This window comes from Vicia villosa, linkage group LG7 (genome assembly GCF_029867415.1).
Source record: "Vicia villosa cultivar HV-30 ecotype Madison, WI linkage group LG7, Vvil1.0, whole genome shotgun sequence".
In the NCBI taxonomy this organism is placed as follows: domain Eukaryota; kingdom Viridiplantae; phylum Streptophyta; class Magnoliopsida; order Fabales; family Fabaceae; genus Vicia; species Vicia villosa.
The window spans coordinates 43,346,443-43,370,144 of record NC_081186.1 but is presented as its reverse complement, the minus strand read 5'-3'; the positions used below and the strand labels follow the sequence as shown (position 1 = coordinate 43,370,144).

Here is a 23,702-nt window from a genome sequence, read left to right as displayed (position 1 = left end):
TCTAGACCAGAGAGAATGACAATCGGCATGACCGGAAATGATAACGGAGGGATCCACATGCATATCGCATAGAGTCACACTTGAGTCGCACGTGTCGGTGTGAGATGTTGTTATGTGTGATTATGTGGTATGAATGTGTGGATGTGAATTTGATTGATATGCATGTATGTGGAATGATGAATCAATTTATATGAATTAGAGAATGTGATGAGAATGAGATGTATGTGATTAATACATATTTGATGTGAAATGTGAAATATATATGTATGAATGATATATGTGTATATACGTAAATTGCTAATATATGAGGTTGTGAATTAATGGTGATGATTAATTGTGATTGAACATGTTAACTTTATAATGGAGATAAATACATGTTTTGTGAAGAGTGATGAATTCTTGGAATGTATGCTTACTTATGTTGCATTTCCCATTATTATATTTTCTATTTAGAATTTGAATTCTCACCCTTCTGTTTGAATGATATCCTTCGTTGATAACGTGCAGGTTCTGACGAGTAGTAGCTTGTCCGAGGATTTAGCCGAGGAGCTCCTGAGTTTGTTATTGGATTAGGTAGCGAGTCATATGCTCTGATCATGTAACACTTGGGGGGATTTTATTTAGACTTATGCTTATGTTTGGATATTGTTATTTCCTATGTTTGTTGGATATTCGGATGTATTTATTTTGAGATCTCGGATATGTTGTTTGAGGCTATGTGGCCAAGATTGTGGATTTAGATGTTAATTCGAATTTGGTAGATGAATATAGTATGGGATATATTCATTAAAATTTTAATAGCAATTCAATTGTTTTCCGCAAGCGTTTATGCATAATGTATGAAAGCATGAGATTTACATTGTGTTACAAATATGATCTTTGTATATTAAGGGTGTTGGATGTTTTGCTTTAGGTTTTCATTGTGATGAAAATAACATGTGGCGCCCTTTTTCCTTTATGCATGCTTACTCTGTGTGATTGAATGATATAATTGGGGTTAGAAAAGGGGTGTTACACATGACACGCTCTGGAAGATATCGTACAAGGATGGTCGAGCTGGCGGCCAACCATGTAGAACCTCTGCGGATCCCTATCCTTAAATTTTTAAAAAAATAAATACAATTATTAATAAGAAAATTCCAAAACTGGAGAAAAAAGTAATTAACAAAGAAAATTTACCTCTCTATCCCATATACACCTAGTGGCATGATCGGCATACCCTGTCAAAAGGGACGCGTCTATAGGACCCCCAGGGTACCAGATAGGCTCTGGCACCGGCTCATCCTCGTGTCCCGTCAAATGTGGCACAATAAATCTTGTATCGCCCGTCACTGGCACAAGCACGGGAGTAGAAGTAGAAGAAGTGCCACGATGACGTCTGTAAGGGGGTGGCATTTGTGAGGAACCCTCAACATCATCCCGGGGCCTCCGTGAAGTAGTAGTAGACGGGGAAGGCCCCTCAACTAGGATAGATGTATAAGGCCCGGCTGGAGCGAGTGTATCAACTAGAGTAGGCGTAGAGAGCCCCTCAGCTGGGACATATGTAGAAGGCCCGGCTGGAGCGGGTGTATCAGGTGAAACAGCAGCTCCATTAGTTACCTGAAATGCTACACGCGCCCGTTCACCCCGCATGCGTGTTGTGCAGTCCTCCCATGTATATCTCTCTCCGGACCGTGAGTCATAATGTCTGCATTGTGATAACATCTACTTAGCTAATATGTATCCATACATAAATAATGATGTTATAAATAAACAAGAAATAAAAAATGCTCTTTCCGTAGGTGCATCTACGGAAGCACCTTAGTTTTAAAATGTATGGTGCTTCCGTAATTGCACCTACGGAAGCACCTTAGTTTCAAAATGTATGGGGCTTCCATAGATGCACCTACGGAATGTCCTAACGTTCATCTCTTCCGTAGGTGCATCTACGAAAGCCCTTAAAGCTCAGAAACACAACAATGGCGTAACTGCACTGTTCAGTCACCCAAAAACCCCATTTGTTTTGCTTGATCTTCCAAATTAAACCACAAACAGTATCTACATTGTCTCTAAGCAATATCTCTAATCCTATCCAATCATTTCTACACCTAAATATCATATTCTAATTTGATTTCGAAATTCTCTAAAATAAGTCAAAATGTCGAAAATTTACCGATTAAATAACGATTTGAACTTGATGGAATGTCTTGATACTTGATGTTGACAATGTAGGCCGAGTGTTTGAGAGTTTGAGAGTGTTTGAGGTTTAGAGAGTTTGAGAGATAAAAGTTTGATATGAAGAGACTGAGGGAGGAGAAAGGTCTGATGCGAGTTATAAAGTCAAACCTTTTCGTAGATGCATATACGGAAGAGTTCCGTAAGTGCATATACGGAATAAAACAACGTTAAACAAAAAAAAAGGTGCTTTCGAAAGTGCATCTACGGAAGCACGATGATAGTTTGGTCAATTCAGTGGTATGTAAGAAAGTCATGGGGTGGGATGAGAAATTATCTAGTATTAATAGCATAGTTCCTTTGTATTTACAATTTCAATATACACTTTTAAGAAAAATTTCAAAAAAATTTAGTTTTATTTTTTTCTATTTATTTAAATTTATTGTTTTTACAATTTTTGTTACTTATATATAATTGAAATATACACCTATTTTGATGAGTGTATGTTACTTCTTTTAAAACATACATATAGAGCTGTCAATATGGACTACCCGGCCCTAAACGGGTGGGCCCTGACGGACCCTAGGCTTTTTAGGGTTGGGCCAAAAAAGCCTTGTGTAATATGGGCTCGAGATTTACTACCCAAACCCGGTCCTAGACGGGCTTCGGGCTACCCGACCCTAAATGAGCTTTTTTATTTAAAAAAATTAAAATAAAAACTCCATAATATTTATTACAGATAAATTTAAAAATTATGTTATTTTAAACATAATATATTTTTAAGGAACATATTATCTCTTATAAATGCTATAATGTGTTTCTAAATACAATATATGTCTAAATTGTATAAAATAATACTTGAATTTTTATTATAAGAGAAAAACTAATATAATACGATGAAAAAATATTGATTATATTAATGTATAATATTTAAAAGAGAAAGATTGAATAAAATAGAGATAAAATTTAGTGAAGTGAGAAAAATCAATATGCTATTTTGAAATAAGATAATATAAATATTAATATATTTTTTAAAAATTTATAATTATGCGGGCGTAATGGACTACCCACGGCCCATATGGGCTAGCCCTAATGGGTAGCAGACTTTTTAGGACTGGGCTAAAAAGGCCCTGAAAAATATGCGCTCTAATTTTAAGGCTCAAACCCTATGATTTTTTGGGTCTGACGGGCCGGTCCACATGGATTAGCCCATTTTAACAACTCTACATACATACATTCATCTTTTTTTATGACAGGATGTGAAGAAGGTAATCCAATTCAATAAAAAAAATACATGTCACATTTTTTGATGATTGAATGTAGAGAAGGTGAAAAATGAGAGAATCTTCCAATGTTAGGAGAATTCATACAATTTATTTAAATTTTTTCAGGAAGAGAATAGGTATTAACCCTGTTTTAAATTGTAAATTATTAACTAGTACTTTACCCCGTGCGATGCACGTGTTTAGGCGGGATTTTGGTCTAAAGTTGGCGCCTAAACATGTATTCTGTTTTAATATATTAAAGATATACACTCGTGAAAAAAAAAAATTAACAAATCTATCCGACACATGCAAGTATTAATGAACTAAAGAGGCAATGTTGTTTTAACGAAGCATTATTTGATGCTGTACAGGTCAATCCCTCCTTTCAGCACTTGACATAAACCTCAACCAAAACCAACCCAACAGCACAAGGAATAGATTAAACAGGAAGAATAGAATGGAATTGCCTTTGACACCAAGTAATCTAGTTTGAGGCTTTTCTTTTGCCTGCTCCAATTCATGTTGACACTTATCTTCACTCTCAGTTGCATCAACACCTTCATCATAAGTGTTGAAAAACCTGGCCATCCTTTCTGAGACAGATTGTAGGCCTTTGTCCAACGATTCTTCGTCTCCCTCATAATCATCATCCCCTTCAAAGATTAAATGAATTCCAGCTTTTATCAATTCCAACCTCTCATCAAAAGGAGGACTTCTCTTTGTCACACAAACCGTATCAGCTTCTTTTAATTCCCTTCGCAATGCATGGTAATCATGGAACCTTCGCAAGTGTATTTGTGGTTCATTTGTCCTTGGCACCCCACCTATGTATAGCACTGAACTAAAAACTTGTTCGCCTAATTTGAGAACCTTTGCTTGAATATCAACCACGTCAGGGATTTGACTTTTCATCTTGTCATGGTTAATTGAGAAAATAACACCTACAACTACACTTTTTAGCTCGAGATTTTTGCGATTCTTAAAGCTTACAGTTTCTCCTGAAAACCATTCAGGTAATTTGGTTCCCGGCATGCTCAAGTTCTGAAAATTTCTCAGTGCCACCTGTCATAAATATTATTCCATTAGTTACATGTATAAGCAACAATAGGGAATTAATGGCTCGTTTACTTCTGGTGTTTCTAGTTTCAATTTTCAGTTCTCACTGATAAGATAAACATTCAGTTCTGTTCTCACTGATCAGTGTTTCTAGAAATGTGTTCTCTCTATTTAGCTTTCATCTCTTGTCTATCACTATTAAAAAGAAAAAATCATTACAAATGTCATTCCACTCATCTACGTACAATGTAGAAATTGAAGTAAATGGATCCTTAGTTTTCACTTTTGGTACTTTTTTTATTCATTGAATCAGTATTTATAGGCAAAGAGAAAGAGATAACAACCTTTGAAAGTCTTTTGCGTACTTGGGAGGAGCATGCACTGCAACCACTAAGGAACAATCTTTTCAAGGACTTCAAGCATTCAAGACCTGGAATATCCACCACTTTCCCACAATTTGTGAGTTTCAACTCCTCCAAACTCTCTAAATTTGACATGTCATGTATTGTCTCTAATGCGTAGCAATTATCAGCTTTTAGCTCGATCAAACTTGAAGGAAGTGGTGGGAGAGAAGTCAGCTCCGTGCAATTTAGCAGTTCGAGTTTCTTGAGAAAGGAAAGACCTTTCAAACTGGAAGGAAGGCTGTGGAAATTGTTGCGGCCCAATTTTAAAGTCTCTATTAATGATAGCTTCTCGAATTCATCAGGAATTTTACCAAATAATCCCCATGCATGGGCATCGAAATCAGATAGCAAGGTCAGATTACAGAAAGAAGACGGCATCACAAAAGAGCTCGTGTTCTCCATAGATGTGGGAACTAAATTAGGCTCCTTTCCCATTCTCAGTGTTCTCAAGCTTGAGAGCATACCAAAACTTTCAGGCAAGTCTGATATAGTTGTTTCCTTCATGTTTAGGTGACATAGAGATTTCAAGTTCCCTATAGAAGCTGGGAGCTGGTTAAGCATTCTACATTTCTTCAATGTTAAGGTAACAAGATTTTCCAATAATCCAATCGACATTGGTAATTCTTTGATATTTCCATTGTCTATGTTCAATGTAGTAAGAGATCCTAGGTGGCCAATGGATTCTGGTAATGATTCAAGATTGATGCAATTTCCAATCTCAAGTTTCCTTAGTTGTTTCATGTCTCCAATTTGATTTGGAAGATATCTAATAGGTGTTCCATCTAACTGAAGTTCAATAATTGAAGCCAAAGTTTTAATTGAGTCGGGCAATTTATTGAGATGCTTACAGTTTCCAACTGATAAATTCCTCAGATAGGATAAAGAACCAATGGTGGAAGGGAGTTCCTTAATTCCGGTGTTGTAAGCCAAAAGCTCTGTCAACGATATGAGGTTTCCAACAGAATCTGGCAATTGAGTGAGAGATTGACACCCAATCAAACTTAACTTCTCAAGATTTTTCAAGGATCCCACAGTGTCCGGTAATTCTTGTAAGCCTGAATGATTAAGAGATAATTCTTGCAAAGAACATAATTTTCCAATGCAGTTTGGTAGTCTTCTAAATTTGTAGCAACTGTCTAAAACAAGTCGTTCGAGTGTGGTCAATCTAAAAATGGACTCGGGCAACTTTACTATATCAGTGTGAACAGCCTCAAGTGTTTTCAGAGATTTAAGCATGCCTAGGCTTTCGGGTAATGCTTTCAACTTAGTGCAACTAGAAAGAATGAGGGTCTCCAGATGTTTCAGCCCAGAAACATCACTGGGAATCTCAGTAATGTTTTCACAACGCCTCAAGTTCAAACTACGCAAGGTAGTCAAACTGCCAATTGATTCATGAATCCTTTTGAGGTTAATGCAGCTATCCAAACTAATTTTCTCCAGCTTGAGACACCTAGATAAATCAGGGATTGCAGCAAGTCCGTAGCAGTCGGAGAGTTTAATGACCATTAGGTTCTCTGGTACCTGCTAAACAATGTGATGTGATGTTATATCAAATGTCCCTTGTGACTTCTGACTTTCGTGATTGAAATTATGCATCAAATAACTAAAGCATGTACCTTGTTGTGACTTTCCAATGCACTCAAGCTTTTAATTTTCTGGGCATTTGAGAGATCAAGGACAGCCAGTTCACGTGGCAATGTGTCCAAAGGAATGTATTCCAAAGGACATCCTTGCCATTGTAGCCATTTCAGGTCATCTGGAAGAAACTTGCCTTCCAAACTCAGATTATTGATCTGAAGCAATCTTAAGGTAACCATTGGTTCAAAGGATTTTGTATCAAGTATAACTTCGTTATATTTCTCTCCTACAATTATTGATCTTTTCTTAAAGTCTAGTACAACTCCTTGTATGCATCTTGTTCCCTACATTAAATAAGCATCATATACAGTTAGTTCATTCTTTGGCGAAAATCCTAGAGGGATAAAATCAAATTAAGCCAATCATATTTGTTGATTTGCTCATGCGATGCCACATTTTGTCGTGAAAATAATGATTTTCCAAATACAAAACAACAAAATACTCGAACAGATAGAAGTATTATTAAAATTTGTTCTCTAAGGCCAATTTTGTCTGCTTGTCTTATTATTTTATCCTACTGCTGGTAGCACAAGCATAAATGACTACCTTTTTTGATTAAAATATTAATTAATCATTTTGTACACACTTTATGGTTAACTATATTTAAGGCTTTGCAAGTTAAAGTCTCTTTTGAAGCATTTTATATAAATCAAGCTTAGTATTTCGCAAAGTTTCTGAATCTCTTACCTTCTTACTCTTCAAAACGGACATGATTTCAGCACGATCCCACAATCTACTACGCATCCCAGGATCAACATGGTTTTCATCCATTACAATCTGTCTTCCCATATCTCTAATTTGATCATGCATCCACAAGGTATTGTCATGTTTTATTTTGATTAAGCATTTCTGTACAAGGATCGTCATAGCTATCTCTCCTCTAAAACCACAACCTCTTAGTATATCAATCACATCACCATGCTTCATTTCCATTTGAATAAAGAAACAAGCAATATCAAGGAATATACACTTCTCTTGTTCATCCAACCCATCATAACTTATCTTCAACACATCGTGAAGATTCCCGGGCCGAATTGTTCTCAGCTTCTTAATAGCATCCTCCCACTCCTCCACCCTCCTCCTCTCATACAGAAAGCAACCAAACACTTCCAAAGCCAATGGCATTCTTCCTGTAAGAGATACAATTTTCTTTGAAAAATCCAGAAAATTTTCTGGAGGGTCCTTTTTCTTCAAAGCATGGTAACTGAATAATTGTAGAGCTTCTTCATCAAACAATTCTTTGACTTCATACAACTTATTGACATAATTTTCAGGCAAAGCAGTTGTGTCCCTTGTTGTAATGATTATACAGCTTCCTTTATAAAACCATTCCCTTTTACCAATCAAAGCATCAAGCTGGTTTACATTATCAACATCATCCAACACTAGTAGAACTCGATTTTCAAGAACTATTTGTTTGATAGTAGAAAGACCAGCATTGACATCACCGATAAAACTCTGAGATCTTTGTTGAGAAGAAAGATCTTTAATAATATTGCTTTGAAGAGAAAGCAAACCACCCTCTTTAGATGAGGAGTGTCTCACATTTGAAACGAAACATCTACGTTCAAAACGACCCACGAGACTATTGAAAAGAGCCTTGGCAAGGGTTGTCTTACCAACACCTCCCATTCCATACAACCCTAAGACCTTGACAGTGTTGGATTGAAGTTGTAACAGATCCATCACCTTCTCAACACGAGTATCGAGTCCGACTAGAAAGTCAGCGACAACCATTGGAGTATTACTTAACTCCTTCAAAACCCTTTTCACCAAAAGGTGTATCAGATTTTCGTGCCCGCCTTCATAACTAAGAAACAAAAACAAAAAGAACAATCCATGAGAGTAGAAATGAGTAAGATTTTAACAAAAATAGGAGAATAATTAGAAAATAGAGAAACCTGTTATTGAAAACAAAGCCAGCGAGTCCACCAAGTTGTTTCATAGAATCTCTCCACTTGGAAACCTTTTGATTATCAAATCTGTTTTGAAGATCAGTAAAACCTTTTTGAAAAGGACCGGACTGTTTCCGAACATGAGAAGGATCAACCTGGTAGAAAACGGGAATAACAAGCCTATTCTTCCATTGAAAAATCCTGACAAGTTCATCAAGACGCCAATGAGAGTCAGCGTAATTAGAAGAGATAATAACAATGGAAGCAGCAGAGTCATCAATGGCTTGAAGAAAAGTGGTATCTATGTGATCTCCACGGTCCAAACCCTCATCGTCCATGAAAACACGAACACCTTCAGTGTGGAGAGATTGGTATAGTTTTTTGGTGAAGCATTCGCGAGTATCTTCACCTCTGAAACTCAAAAACACGTCCCAACGAAGCCTGAATGCTTCTCCTCCACCGGAGGAAGAAGAAGGAGGGGAAGACATGATCTCTGAAACTCAGCAAAGTCACTGAAACCTTGTCCAAAATGAAAATAGCGTTTACTTTACTTTGATTGACTAAAGTTTGTTTACATGCACAGTTGGTAATATTATAATCGTCGGTGGCATGTGGAAATGGAAAGAACGCCTTCCCCTATGTGGCTTTTTCCATCCATCAATAGATTTTTTGGATACAAGGAAAGCACAGATTCCAATGACAGATTACTGAACAAGAGATTAATTGGAGGTGGACCTACAAAAGAAAAAAACTACTTATCTTCCGCGTGTAGGGGAGAAAGCTCGCCAATAGTACTTGCTACTATTCCTATTTTGACCCATACTTTTATTTTCTTTATATATATTTTTCTCCACAATCTCCACTTTCGTTTCTTCATATATTTTTCATTGTCTACACTATTTTTATCGTATTTATACCGTGAATAATAATTTTTATTAAAATAATTTAAATTTTAAAAATTAATATATTTATTTTTAAATTTTATTTTACAACAAAAATATAAGGTTGCATTGATAACAACTTCATAATTATATTAACCACAAAAGTACATAGGATTAATCAAATATTTTATTTATAATTTATTAACCACTTTCACTATTATTTTAACCAATAAAATACATACTATTAAAATTACTTCTTCCTCCTCCTTATCCTGAGGTTATTGTTATGTGGTGTTTAATTTTTGTGATGCGATGGAGCTACTCCAAAAAATATATCAAATATATGATTTCATACTCCGACAAAATATTCCACAATTCCCCCATTTCCACACATCATTCTCCCATTCTCTCATACTCGTTACCACAACCTTTTTCAAATAAGAGACTGAATATAATTCCGAAAACTCCTCCGTCAAACAAAGATTTTCCATCCACCTTGATTCTCAAAAGGGGTGGTAAACCATTGTCAATATTAAACTGACAATGAGCCACCAAAGGATCACCAATAGTAGATTTCCTGATAGAAATTAAATCCTTCCATCTAGAAGAAGAAGAAGTAGAAATGATAGGAATCATACCTCCACAAATAATCTCCATGGATAAGTCGCCATATCGAGCTTTCAACAATTTGTACCAAAAAGTGTCATGTCCTTTAAGAATTCTCCATCTCCATTTGTTAAGTGTTAAATTGAAATCTGTGATGTTTTTAATATTAAGCCCCCTTTATCAATCAGAAGACACACACTTTTTCAACCCACCCATTGAATCATCCTCTTATCCTCCACCCCCTCCCCGACAAAAAATTACCTTGAATCCTAGAAAACTAATTGAGAACCTTAACCGACATTTTATAAAAATTCATGGTGGATATAGTGAGAGAGCTAAGAATTGATTTCAAAAGAGTGATCCTACCACGCATACTAAGAAAATGATTTTTCCAACCTGATAAACACTTCTTCGTCTTAGACAAGAGAGGGAGCCAAGACAAAGAGTTCCTCGGATTACAACCAATGGGTATCCCAAGAAAATAAAAGTTGCAATCCTTCACCTTGCTAGAAAGAACATAAGAAGCAACATTCAAGAAATTGTTATTAACATTGATACCAATCAATTTACTATTATGATAGTTGATACCGAGACCCAAAACAAGCTCAAAAGCTCTTAAAACTGCCTTAATAGCCCACACATGCTTCCAAGATCCTTCCCCTACTAACAACATATCATTAGCAAATTGAAGAGTGTCGACTACACAACTCCCACTAATCCCAAATCCTCTAAACTCCCCAATCTCAATTGATTTCCTCATTAGTCCCGCTAGACCCTCTACCACAAAAAAAAGGTGATAAAGGATCACCTTGCCTTAACTCTTTCTCCACCACAAACTCCTTCGTCGGATTATCGCAAACCAACATGGACATGTTCCTTTGAAAAACCAATATATCCATCCATCTCCTCCAAACCAAACCAAACTTAATTCTATCCATCATGAATCTTAGAAATTTCTAAGACACTTTATCACACGCCTTCTCAAAATCCACTTTAAATAAGAGACAATCCCTCCCCTCTTTCTTAGCAAAATCCACTACCTCATTAGCCACCAAAACTCCATCGAATAATTTTCTACCCGGCACGAAAGCACTTTGGCACAGTGAAATAATCGAATGCAACACTTTTTTCAATTTCCCACTAAGAGTTTTGAAATGAATTTGTACATGTAACCCACCAAACAAATGGCCCTATAATCATCCAAGGACACCGAGTTTGGCACTTTTGGAACCAACGTTAAAAAGAAGAAATCACCGTCTTTGAGATTTCGCCACAGGTATGAAAATAGTTGAAAAACCGCACAAAATCCTCTTAAGGAAATACCAACACTTTTTATATATAAAAAAAAGAATAACCATCCGGGCCCGGACTCTTAGAGCTCCCACAACTCCATATAGCACATCATCGAATCATATAAATTTCTTTTTAAAAAATACCATTTCAAATAAACAAATCAGTGTTGATTGACTATGATACGTTCAAATTGTACTATTCTCAATAAAGGGGTGTGCAAAAAAAATGATTAAATGAACCATATCCCCAATTTTAATTGGACTGAAGCAAAAGAAATATGAACCATTTAAATGGTTAATGATCCGAATCATGTATATTATAAAATTCTGGTAACCAATTTTAAATTAAAAAATAATTTTTAACTAATTTAATACAATCTGAACTATAAACTTTTCTAATCCGAACAAGACGAAAAGAATAATTTTAAAAAGTAAAAATATATAAGGTGTAAATGAACACCTCCCATAATATTTTGGATGAATTCCATTTTGACATCTTGTGTAGTAAGCGGGTCAACTTAGTTTAACTCATTTATATGGCAATGTCTCATGAGACCTATTCGACATATGTACTTGTTAGAGTGACTCCTTTTATTTACTCATGGGATATGTCTTATTCTAGTCACTTTATTTTAACTAAAATGAGATTTCATTAGCTTTATATACAAAATATTTTGTTTTAAAATATGAGTTTCAATAAAAATGAAATAAATGAATCTTGAAGGGACAAAAAATTATCTCATTAAACCAACTCAATTAATATAATAGTTATATAAAAATATTATATGTAGAATTGTAAGTTTAAATCTGTGACAACTAAGTTCAAATATGCGACCAGAGTATTAAGGTGTTGGAACATTGATTCAAGGATAAAATTCTTTATTCTCAATTGATCAACAATATGTCTCACCCTGGGTTGAACTATATTTTTCACGAGGTGAAACTGTAAGTTCCGATAGCGTAAAATGTGGTTGCACTATTACTAAAACATATTGTCTCATGTGTGCTTGTCTTATTGCTAAAAAGATGAAACTAGGTGAGCCAATAAGAATGGACGAAGTTATTCCTCATTGAAAAAGACTTAGTTTTGATGATTATGGGCGCTTCATTCTACCGCAGATGTCAGGACATGGCCGGATTTTTTTTTTTTTTTATAGAAAGTACGAATTCGAAAGATTGAACGACATCGAAAAAGCAGAAAAGTCAATATGGTGCTTAAGAACCCATAATAATAGTTTCTCTAAAATCTAAGTCAATAAACTATTTAAAAGAAGTTGGGAGTGAAAAGAAAAAGGAAATAAAAGCAAGGGGGCAAAGAAGGAATTAAAAAAAAAGTACGTATTGGCGTGCCTTCTCATCAAGTGTTTTTTCTTTTGTAGGTTCCACCTTCAATTAATCTCTCTTTCAACAGTTTGTGATTAGAATCTGTGCTTTCCTTGTATCTAAACAATGTATTGATGGCTGGAAGAAAGCCACATAGGGGAGGGTGTTCTCACCATTTCCACATGCCACCGACGATTATAATATTAGCAACTGTGCATGTAAACAAACTTTAGTCAATCGAAGTAAAGTAAACGCTATTTTCATTTTCACGTGTATCTGAGTTTCAGAGGTCATGTCTTCCTCTTCTTCTTCCTCCGGTGGCGGAGCATTCAGGCTTCGTTGGGACGTGTTTTTGAGTTTCAGAGGTGAAGATACTCGCGAATGCTTCACCAAAAAACTATACCAATCTCTCTACACTCAAGGTATTCGGGCTTTCATGGACGATGAGGGTTTGGACCGTGGAGATCGCATAGATATCACTCTTCTTCAAGCCATTGATGACTCTGCTGCTTCCATTGTTATTATCTCTCCCAATTACGCTGACTCTCACTGGTGTCTCGATGAACTTGTCAGGATTTTTGAATGTAAGAGACTTGTTATTCCCGTTTTCTACCAGGTTGATCCTTCTCATGTTCGGAAACAAGGGGGTCCTTTTAAAAAGGGTTTTGCTGATCTTGAAAACAGATTTGATAATGATATGGTTTCCAAGTGGAGAGATGCTATGAAACAACTTGGTGGACGTGCTGGCCATGTTTTCAGTAACAGGTTTCTCTATTTTCTAATTATTCTCCTATTTTGGTACAATCTTTACTCATTTCTACTCTCATGGATTGTTCTTTTCTTTTTGTTTTTGTTTCTTAGTTATGAAGGCGAGCGTGATAATCTGATACACCTTTTGGTAAAAAGAGTTTTGAAGGAGTTAAGTAATACTCCAATGGTTGTCGCTGACTTTCTAGTCGGACTCGATACTCGTGTTGAGAAGGTGATGGATCTGTTACAACCTCAATCCAACACTGTCAAGGTCTTAGGGTTGTATGGGATGGGAGGTGTTGGTAAGACAACCCTTGCCAAGGCTCTTTTCAATAGTCTCGTTGGTCGTTTTGAACGTAGATGTTTCGTTTCAAATGTGAGACACTCCTCATCTAAAGAGGGTGGTTTGCTTTCTCTTCAAAGCAAAATCATTAAAGATCTTTCTTCTCAACAAGGAACTCAGAGTTTTATCGGTGATGTCAATGCTGGTCTTTCTACTATCAAAAAAATAGTTCATGAAAATCGAGTTCTACTAGTGTTGGATGATGTTGATAATGTAAACCAGCTTGATGCTTTGATTGGTAAAAAGGAATGGTTTTATAAAGGAAGCTGTATAATCATTACAACAAGGGACACAACTGCTTTGCCTGAAAAATATGTCAATCAGTTGTATGAAGTCAAAGAATTGTATGATGAAGAAGCTCTACAGTTATTCAGTTACCATGCTTTGAAGAAAAAGGACCCTCCAGAAAATTTTCTGGAATTTTCAAAGAAAATTGTATCTCTTACAGGAAGAATGCCATTGGCTTTGGAAGTGTTTGGTTGCTTTCTGTGTGAGAGGAGGAGGGTGGAGGAATGGGAGGATGCTATTGAGAAGCTGAAAACAATTCGGCCCGGGAATCTTCACGATGTGTTGAAGATAAGTTATGATGGGTTGGATGAACAAGAGAAATGTATATTCCTTGATATTGCTTGTTTCTTTCTTCATGTGGAAATGAAACGCGGTGATGTGATTGATATATTCAGAGGTTGTGGTTTTAGAGGAGAGATAGCTATGACAATCCTTGTACAGAAATGCTTAATCAAAATAAAGGATGATAATTCCTTGTGGATGCATGATCAAATTAGAGACATGGGAAGACAGATTGTTATGGATGAAAACCATGTTGATCCTGGGATGCGTAGCAGATTATGGGATCGCGCTGAAATCATGTCCGTTTTGAAGAGTAAGAAGGTAAAAGAGACATTACGCTTCAAAGTCTTAAATGTAGTTAACCAAAATGATTCATTAATATTTTATTCAAAAAGGGTGTGTCATTTATTTAGGTTGGGGCTCTTGTGCTGCTAGCAGTAGAATAATATAATAAGACAAGCAGACAAAATTGGCCTTGGAGACCAAATTTTAATAATACAGAAACAATAGACTAGATAATAATATTACTAACATTGTTGGGCTTAGTGTTGTGCTAACGTGACCTATTTTGGTTAATATATAAAACTGCATGCTGTTGTTTTATATATTATTAAGCAATCCATATCTGTCAATTTGCATAAGATTACAAAAACTTCTATCTGACTGAATATTTCATTTTGTTTTTGGAAACTAATTATTTTCATGACGAAAGGTTGCATCCCTAGAGCCAACCAACTGTATATGATGCTTATTTAATACACATTCATGTAACAGTCAGTATTTCATGATTCTCGAAATAATAATCCTTCGTGATATTCAGAAGTCATTCATTATTTTTTAATGTAGGGAACAAGATGCATACAAGGAATTGTACTAGACTTTAAGAAAAGATCAATCATTGTAGCAGAGAAATATAACTATGTTACACTTGATACAAAATCCTTTGAACCAATGGTTACCTTAAGATTGCTTCAGATCAATAATCAGAGTTTGGAAGGCAAGTTTCTTCCGGATGAACTGAAATGGCTACAATGGCAAGGATGTCCTTTGGAATGCATTCCTTTGGACACATTGCCACGTGAATTGGCTGTCCTTGATCTCTCAAATGCCGAGAAAATTAGAAGCTTGCGGGGATTGGAAAGTCACAAGGTACATGCTTTTGCTATTTTATGCATAATTTTAATCACGAATGCACAAATATAGCATCTTATAACATAACATCATATTTTTTAGCAGGTTCCAGAGAACCTAATGGTCATTAACCTCTCCGACTGCTACCAACTTGCTGCAATCCCTGATTTATCTAGGTGTCTCAAGCTAGAGAAAATTATTTTGGAGAATTGCACTAATCTAAAAAGGATTCATGAATCAGTTGGCAGTTTGACTACCTTGCGTAATTTGAATTTGAGGCGTTGTAAAATCATCACTGAGCTTCCCAGTAATGTGTCTGGGCTGAAACATCTGGAGATCCTAGTTCTTTCTAGTTGCACCAATTTGAAAGTATTACCTGAAAACATAGGCATACTTAAATCGCTGAAAACACTAGAGGCCGATGGCACTGCTATAGTAAAGTTGCCCGAGTCCATTTTTCGATTGACCAAACTCGAACGACTTGTTTTAGATCGCTGCAAATATTTGAGAAGACTGCCAAACTGCATTGGAAAATTATGTTCTTTGCAAGAATTATCTCTTAATGAATCAGGCTTACAAGTATTACCCGACACTGTGGGATTCTTGAAAAATCTTGAGAAGTTAAGTTTGATTTGGTGTGAATCTCTCACTCAACTGCCAGATTCTGTTGGAAACCTCATATCATTGACAGAGCTTTTGGCTTACAACAGCGGAATTAAGGAACTCCCTTCCACCATTGGTTCTTTATCCTATCTGAGGAATTTATCAGTTGGAAACTGTAAGCATCTCAATAAATTGCCCGACTCAATTAAAACTTTGGCTTCAATTATTGAACTTGAGTTAGATGGAACACCTATCAGATATCTTCCAGATCAAATTGGAGACATGAAACAACTAAGGAAACTTGATATTGGAAATTGCAGCAATCTTGAATCATTACCAGAATCCATTGGCCAACTGGGCTCTCTTACCACACTCAACATTTTCAATGGAAATATCAAAGAATTACCAGTGTCAATTGGATTATTGGAAAATCTTGTTACCTTAACATTGAACAAATGTAGAATGCTTAAACAGCTCCCAACTTCTATAGGAAAATTGACATCTCTATGTCACTTAAAGATGGAGGAAACAGCTATGTCAGACTTGCCTGAAAGTTTCGGTCAGCTCTCAAGCTTGAGATCACTGAGAATGGCAAAGAGGCCACATTTAGTTCCCATATCTGTGGAGAACACTGTCTCTTTTGTGATACCGTCTTCTTTCTGTAATCTGACCTTGCTATATGAGTTTGATGCCCGTGCCTGGGGATTATCTGGGAAAATTCCTGATGAATTCGAGAAGCTATCATTAATAGAGACTTTAAATTTGGGCCAAAACAATTTCCACAGCCTTCCTTCCAGTTTGAAAGGTCTTTCCGTTCTCAAGAAACTCTTACTTCCGAATTGCATGCAGCTGACTTCTCTCCCATCACTTCCTTCAAGCTTGATCGAGCTAAATGCTGATAACTGTTATGCATTAGAAACTATACACGACATGTCAAATTTAGAGAGTTTGGAGGAGTTGAAGCTCACAAACTGTGGAAAAGTGGTAGATATTCCAGGTCTTGAAAGCTTGAAGTCCTTGAAAAGATTGTTCCTTAGTGGTTGCAGTGCATGCTCCTCCAAAGCACGCAAAGGACTTTCAAAGGTTGTTATCTCATTCTCTTTGCCTTAATATACTGATTCCATGAATAATAAAAATTAACAAAAATCAGAACTAAGGGTCTGTTTACTCTATGAACATTTTCATTTTTTTTTTTATTTCATTTACAATTTGTATCTTTTTTACGGATGAGTGAAACACCAAAAGTAAACGAACCCTTAATTGCATGTCGTTGCTTATATTTATGACAGGTTGCACTGAGAAATCTTCAGAACTTGACCATGCCCGGAACCAAGTTACCTGAATGGTTTTCTGGAGAAACTGTCAGCTTTTCCAAGCGCAAAAATCTTGAGCTAACAAGTGTAGTTGTAGGTGTTATTTTCTCAATCAACCATAACAAAAAGGATATTCCAACACCTGGAGTGTTAGATGTTCAAGCAAATGTTCTCAAATCAGGCAGACAAATTTTTAGTTCAGGGCTAAACATATGGGGAGTGCCAAGGACAGATGAACCACACGTACACTTGCAAAGGTTCCATGATTACCATCAATTGGTAGCCTTTTTAAAAGATGCTGATACGGTTAGTGTGACAAAGAGGAGTCCTCCTATTGATGAGAGGTTTGAAATGATAAAATGTGGAATTCATTTAATCTTTGAAGGGGAGGATGACTATGAGGGAGATGAAGAATCGTTGGACAAAGGCTTACAATCTGTCTCAGAAAGGATGGCTATGTTTTTTAACACTTATGGTGAAGGTGTTGATGCAACGGAGAGTGAAGATAAGTGTCAACATGAATTGGAGCAGGAAAAAGTAAAGCCTCGAACTAGATTACTTGGTGTCAAAGGCAATTCCATTCTGTTCTTCCTGTTTAATCTATTCTTTGTGTTGTTGGGTTGGTTTTGGTTGAGGTTTATGTCAAGTGCTGAAAGAAGAGATTGACTTGAACAAGCATTGAATAATGCTTCGTCAAAACAACATTACCTCCTTCAGATTTGCTATTGTTTTTGGCTTGTATATTTACGAGAAAAATATGTATTTTTAGTAGTCCTGAATTGAGAATAAGTTAACTTGTCGAGACCTTTCTAACATCGGCTAATTTTTAGATCTACAATTTAAGTTTAAACCACCAGTTTGAAAAGCTTGATTTAATTGCAATACAGGAATCAAAACTGGCTATGTTGTCAATCATGTTCTAGTCTTTCCCTCAAACATGAGCTATTCCACTTAATGGAGGAACTCTCACACTTGTTTGATGAAGGTCCATAAACACTTCCTGATACTAATTTTAAATGGAATGAAAAAGATGTTAAAACTGAGTTTTAACATGTAAAATCACTTGGTTTCACATTTTGAAGAATAAAATCTTGAGTTAAATCATTTGCTAAGTCAAATAAGAGTAAAATTGGAGACTAATTCAATTAAAATAAGAGCAGTGTTTGACTTGATTTTACTTCATTTTACCTGACTTGAGAAATTAATTTTGTTTTTAGATAGTTTCAACTCGAGTTTGAAAACCTTGGGTGTGATACTCGTTACACGGGAGAGAAACTAGTAAAACTAAAATTGTATAAGTTTCACACGCCCTTCTACAATTCTAATAACAAGATATGATTTCAATTCCATATTCATTGAACCATTACTGTTACAATAATCCTTATGTGTTCCAACATTCCCCATGAAGGTTGTTGATTGCTTGAAAGAGATGTTGGCAATAATTTTTGCTGTCTTCTTCTCCAGATCCTTTAACTGTTACAGGCTTCAATAAAACCAAAATTAGTTGAATTGAGTGTAACAACATTGAATAGCATGTTCTGATTTCAGTCTGTAATATCAAAACAAAGCTTAGCCTCATCCCAAGGTCCATTGATCTCAAACTTATACTCCTGAATCCTTATAAGCCAATAAGGACAAACCAAGTTGACAAAAACCAACAAACTAAGTAGCAACACGAATAGCATGCGATGCAGTGTGAACACAAAACTTAATGTCAGGACCATCAAACTGATAGAAAAGCATAGGTGCAAGCGAAAGGAATATTTTTTAATACAGTATGTAACCAGCGGAGCAAAAAGGAAAACCTGTAACGAGAATAACATGATGGCAAACACATGTAGTCGTGATGGAAGACGGGAAGCAACGAAAACAGAGGCGACTACAGAAGCATTTACGGATATACAACTAGTTAATGCAGGATTCTTCAGAACCCCTGGGGCTTTGACAGTGGATTCTGAATAGTCGTGCAGGAAAAGGTGAAGTACGAGAAGCGATACAGTTACCGCCCAAATGGAATCAGAACTGATGGACCTTGTAAGAGTCTGATAGATAGGAGCCAAAACATATAAACCAGTTATGAAAAACGAGATATTAAGGGCATAATGAAGGAGAAGACTAAGTGAATTAGAAAGCATTTGTTGAGTAAAAAGGAGAATCAGAAAGCCTGAAACAAGAAGACTTAGATCAATCAACAAGAGAGAATTTTCATCAAGAGACGATGAAAGTGTATACGTCCAGACCAAGACAACAAGAGCAACAATGCATAAATATTCTGAAATTGAAACTGAGTCGAGCATCACCTTTAGCATGTCCCTTTTTACAACACTGGCATTCATGACCATTCCTTCAAGGAATGTGTCGTCGGTATGATTGTCATCGTATCCATGTTGCATTCCGCCGTATGCCACTTTTCTCCATTTGGGCCGAGACGGAGAAGAGTTGCTACCACCTAAGCCAAGATCCATTGAAAGGTATTATTTAATTCCGGATCAAATTTCTTATATGTTTGGACCTAATTGTCCTTTACAACATCAAATCTTGCATACTCCATTGTCTTCAAATCCATCTCCAAGCTCTGGAAATTAAAATAAGATAAAAATTAGGATTAATTCTAAGGAGAGGACATTAGAAGAGGTCATTCAGATGTCTCAATTTCAAATCACAGATTGTCAGCAACGAATTGAAGTTTAGTTTCCGTAAGTAATGAACGAAAATGACAATGCAAATCAATTTCAAATCCAATGATGAATAAGAGAATAAGAGAATTGAAAACCCTAAATAGAGAAAAGGAAAAACAAAATACCTGATAGTCTGTTACGGTTTTGAGAAGACGAGCAACTACAGTTTCCGACGGTAAGTTGTGTCACGGTGAACCTGTGTGAAATGTGGGACTGCAATTAATTAAGTGGAACTACTCCAAAGTTAAATTTACTGAAAAATTTATGTGTTTAAGAATATTTCAATAATAATATAAATAAGCAATCTCTATTAAATTTCAACTACATTTACTTAATGTTAATTATAAATAAATTAAATTGGTTAAAAGATAAAAATATTTTGGGTTAAATATGTTTTGGTCCTATATATATCTCAATTTTCATTTTTAGTTCATATTAAAAAAATAATATTATTTAGTCCCTACAAATTTGTTATGCGTGTAATTTGAGTTCCTTCAATTAAACCAATGTGTATTTTCGAATGATTGTTTTGAAGACACGTTTAGAACGTTATAAAAAATTCCTTTAAAAAAAAACTCAAAATTTGATTTCTAAGTTTTTCATTATTTTTATCATTATCTTTTGAAATTTAAAAAATTCATATTTAATTCTTTTTTTTTATTTTAAAAAATTCTAAAATTTGGTAAAAAATATTTTATTATATTTTAAACATGTATGAAAAAAATTATTCAAAAATTGAAAAGTTTAAAGATAATTAAACAGTTTGGAAGCTTTTTTGCATTTGGGGATTTTATCTTGACGATATGGCTCCTGACAAAAACAACTTTCGGCGAACTTCTAGAAGGACTTGTAATGTATTGGCTCATATCTCTTATGCGAGAGCATTTCTTGACCTTGAGCTCAACATCAAAGTTGTAGAAAATTAAATTTCCTTGAGAATGAGCTTTGGTTGGGGAATTTCTGATAAAGTATGTGAAAGTTATGCCTGGTCAAAGTTCAGTTGACTTTTAGGTCAAAAACCCTAATTTAGAAACTTAGGTTTTTGATGATCTTGGAGCTTTCCTTGATAAATCATGATCAATCCTTGATCAAATGATGAATGAGGATGTTGACCAAAAATCAGAATTTTTGACTGTGGTTTGACCATGGTTTGACTTTTAGGTCAACCAGTCGATTATTGATCGTTTGGGCCATTGCGTGAGCAATCTTTTGAATCAGGGCTTGAAACTTGGCATGAGGATACTTTGAATCATATGAGAAGCCATTGGTTCCATTTGAGGTCTTAGAACTTGATTTTACTTTGCAAATATCAAAACCCTAGTTTGAGGGTTGTTGTTTAGGAGAGTGTACAGTCAGTCAAATCTTGAGCTTCTGACGTAAAGAACCCTAAAGGATTATATTGCAATATTATAGAGTACATATATTATACTTTGAAACTAGATAAATACATCAAAAGAATTGTCGTCGGCTAAATCTATTGGAGGTTCTAATCTTGACTTTTCGGAATTTGATTCCTTTTCGATGTTGTTCAACCTTTCGAAATCGTGCATCCTATCACAAAACGACCCGACCACGTATCGGCAGCTTCGGTATGATGAAGTGCCCATTCCAGTGACGTAGGTGGTATGGGGCATCCCAGTTTTAAGTAAACTTGCACAAAATGTTTTGATTTTGCAAGCCATCCAACACACATAATATGATCATCAATTTGTAGGAGGTGCAGTGCGAAGAGGAAAAAAGGTTTCTGAAAAACCATATTGTGTCAAGTCAATGCATACCATGTCATATGAGCATGCAATAAGATGTCCCATTTCCGGGAATCTCATCCATTTTGAAATCGGTGCGTAAGAGCCCAAACAAGGAACAAGAGCTTTGTTGATCGATTCAAATCCGGTTTCGTCTCTAAATACCCGTGTGTACGAGTCTTTATGGTTCATCAACTCTTTGATAAGTTCAAGACGGACAAGCTTATGGTTATCCTCTCCCTTACCAATCAAAACTGATACGGCCTGGAATCCGCAATTACTGTCCCCAACCATATTGACGATCCGGTCGATTTATTTATGCATAAAGATCGGTATCTCGCCGATGCATCATAAGAAGGAAATACCTTTGCAACCGCATTCATCAAATCGGGGTCACGGTCCATAACAATCGCCTTCAACATCTCGACTTGTTTTTTAAAAGTGATCGACACACCTCCATTGCTCACCTAAAATTATCTTCTTTTTCACACTCTTAAAAAGCAAAACCAACGGCAAATGTCTTCTCGGTGGATGTAACACCGACCATCTCAAATAATGGGAGTCGATACTTATTGGTCTTGTATTAAATAACTTTATCAAATTCGGATGAGTCCAAAAAATAACTTTATCAAATGTCTTCTCAAGGATGAGCACTGTCGGGAAAGTATAAAATAATTTTATCAAATCCGGATGAGTCCAAAAAATATCTCGGACCATAATCTTGTCATCGCAAGTTCTATACCGCAACACGTATTTGTTAGCATCCAACATTTTCAACAATTGTTACATCTCACTCCTATCTCTCCTACTCTCCTTATTATTGCGGTACCGTTGATTATACACTTGTCTTATATTCGATATGTTATCGGGTTCCTTCGTTTTCAATATGGCAAGTATATTTTTCGGTTGGATAAGATTCATGGACATGTCTTTAATGCATGTCTTCTCTTCCGGATTGAGCCGACAAACACTAGGATGGCCTTGTAATTTTGCGCACAAGTTATGGTTATGCAAACCACAAATAACAGAGCATTTTCACTTCTTGCTAGCCAACATTTAACAGAGGATCTTAAATGGACACCTGCATTTGCTAGTACCCGTGTCGTATCTTTTAAAATTCCTTAAAGGAGGATGGTATTTCCCGCTTCTTTCGCACATCATTGTTACAAATGGGTTTCTTCTTGCCGTGCCTTTATCCGAAATTCATATTACCCCACCAAAACCAAGGTTAGTTGCATTCCTACGAATCCATTTTAGCATGCTTTCACGGCCATCAAAGTCTTAATTGCTACTAAAGTCACCTCCTACATCTACCATCTTTGCGACTACCCCATCAACACTCGTACAAACATCGACTAAAGGAGCTAATTCTCTTGGAATATTATCGGGGTGCACCATACCTATTTGCAAATAATTGTCAAAATAACACAGAATTACAACTCAGTGATTGTTTCGTAGATGCACCTACGGAAGTGTTCTTCCTCAACATGTTCCGTAGATGCATCTACGGAAGCAGCGTAACTTTTTTGTAGAAAATTATTTGCATAATGTGAACAATATAGTGGTTGAAGATGGATATTTACTTGAAATTGAGTCTTCTCTTGCTCCCTTTGATATGTTGCACCAAAAAGTTGGAACTTTGGAGTAGAAAAGGATATTGATGAATGAGGGTTTTTTAGGGTGGTGAGAGTGAGTGTTGGAGAAAAAATGTGACAATGAGGGAGTGATCATACTGGTTCAAACTATATCAGATGCTTCCGTAGGTACATCTACGGAATAATATGGCGCTAAGTCATTTCGTAGATGAACCTACGGAACTATCCCTGAACTGAATTTATTTGTATTTTTCCCCATATATAGTAGTTTATTGTACTTCCGTATATGTATCTACATCACCAATCAAATTTTTTTGGATAAATGGGGTACTTCCAGAGGTGCATCTACGAAAGTTGGGGGCAAAAATGGAATTTTGCGCGTGTGTAAGAGATCTATGGGGTGCATCGAAAAATCATCATTTATATTTCACATCCTACATGATTATATTTCTCGAGCATA

The 23,702-nt window shown here is 35.9% G+C and overlaps 4 protein-coding genes across 10 annotated transcripts; 1 reads left to right on the top strand and 3 right to left on the bottom strand.

Moving 5' to 3' along the window:
• Nucleotides 1–3,720: 3,720 nt before the first annotated feature.
• Nucleotides 3,721–9,159, bottom strand: LOC131620486 (disease resistance protein RPV1-like). Of its 2 annotated transcripts, none has more exons than XM_058891578.1 (5): nt 8,419–9,159; nt 7,205–8,327; nt 6,496–6,801; nt 4,820–6,403; nt 3,721–4,481 (listed from the first exon to the last, which is right to left on the bottom strand). In XM_058891578.1, exons 1-5 carry the CDS (start codon nt 8,898–8,900, stop codon nt 3,792–3,794), a joined length of 4,185 nt encoding a protein of 1,394 aa, XP_058747561.1. In that variant the 5' UTR covers nt 8,901–9,159; the 3' UTR covers nt 3,721–3,791. The 2 variants fall into 2 exon arrangements, with proteins under 2 accessions (XP_058747561.1, XP_058747562.1); XM_058891579.1 differs by having other exon boundaries at nt 4,820–6,400.
• A 1,017-nt stretch (nt 9,160–10,176) lies between these two features.
• On the bottom strand, nt 10,177–10,659 carry LOC131618949 (uncharacterized). The gene has a single exon (XM_058890096.1). The coding sequence runs from the start codon at nt 10,657–10,659 to the stop codon at nt 10,177–10,179; it is 483 nt and encodes a 160-aa protein (XP_058746079.1).
• A 1,914-nt stretch (nt 10,660–12,573) lies between these two features.
• LOC131620484 (disease resistance protein RPV1-like) lies at nt 12,574–18,395 on the top strand. Of its 4 annotated transcripts, none has more exons than XM_058891572.1 (5): nt 12,574–13,279; nt 13,376–14,498; nt 15,024–15,326; nt 15,411–16,994; nt 17,201–18,392. In XM_058891572.1, the coding sequence occupies exons 1-5, from the start codon at nt 12,807–12,809 to the stop codon at nt 17,888–17,890; spliced, it is 4,173 nt and encodes a 1,390-aa protein (XP_058747555.1). In that variant the 5' UTR covers nt 12,574–12,806; the 3' UTR covers nt 17,891–18,392. The 4 variants fall into 4 exon arrangements, with proteins under 4 accessions (XP_058747555.1, XP_058747553.1, XP_058747554.1 ...); XM_058891573.1 differs by having other exon boundaries at nt 12,575–13,279; nt 15,414–16,994; nt 17,201–18,388; XM_058891570.1 differs by having other exon boundaries at nt 12,574–14,498; nt 17,201–18,395.
• A 95-nt stretch (nt 18,396–18,490) lies between these two features.
• LOC131620485 (phosphatidylinositol N-acetylglucosaminyltransferase subunit C) lies at nt 18,491–20,156 on the bottom strand. Of its 3 annotated transcripts, none has more exons than XM_058891577.1 (3): nt 20,028–20,156; nt 19,525–19,799; nt 18,491–18,697 (listed from the first exon to the last, which is right to left on the bottom strand). In XM_058891577.1, the coding sequence occupies exons 2-3, from the start codon at nt 19,687–19,689 to the stop codon at nt 18,509–18,511; spliced, it is 354 nt and encodes a 117-aa protein (XP_058747560.1). In that variant the 5' UTR covers nt 19,690–19,799; nt 20,028–20,156; the 3' UTR covers nt 18,491–18,508. The 3 variants fall into 3 exon arrangements, with proteins under 3 accessions (XP_058747560.1, XP_058747558.1, XP_058747557.1); XM_058891575.1 differs by having other exon boundaries at nt 18,510–19,266; XM_058891574.1 differs by having other exon boundaries at nt 18,510–19,799.
• Nucleotides 20,157–23,702: the final 3,546 nt, after the last annotated feature.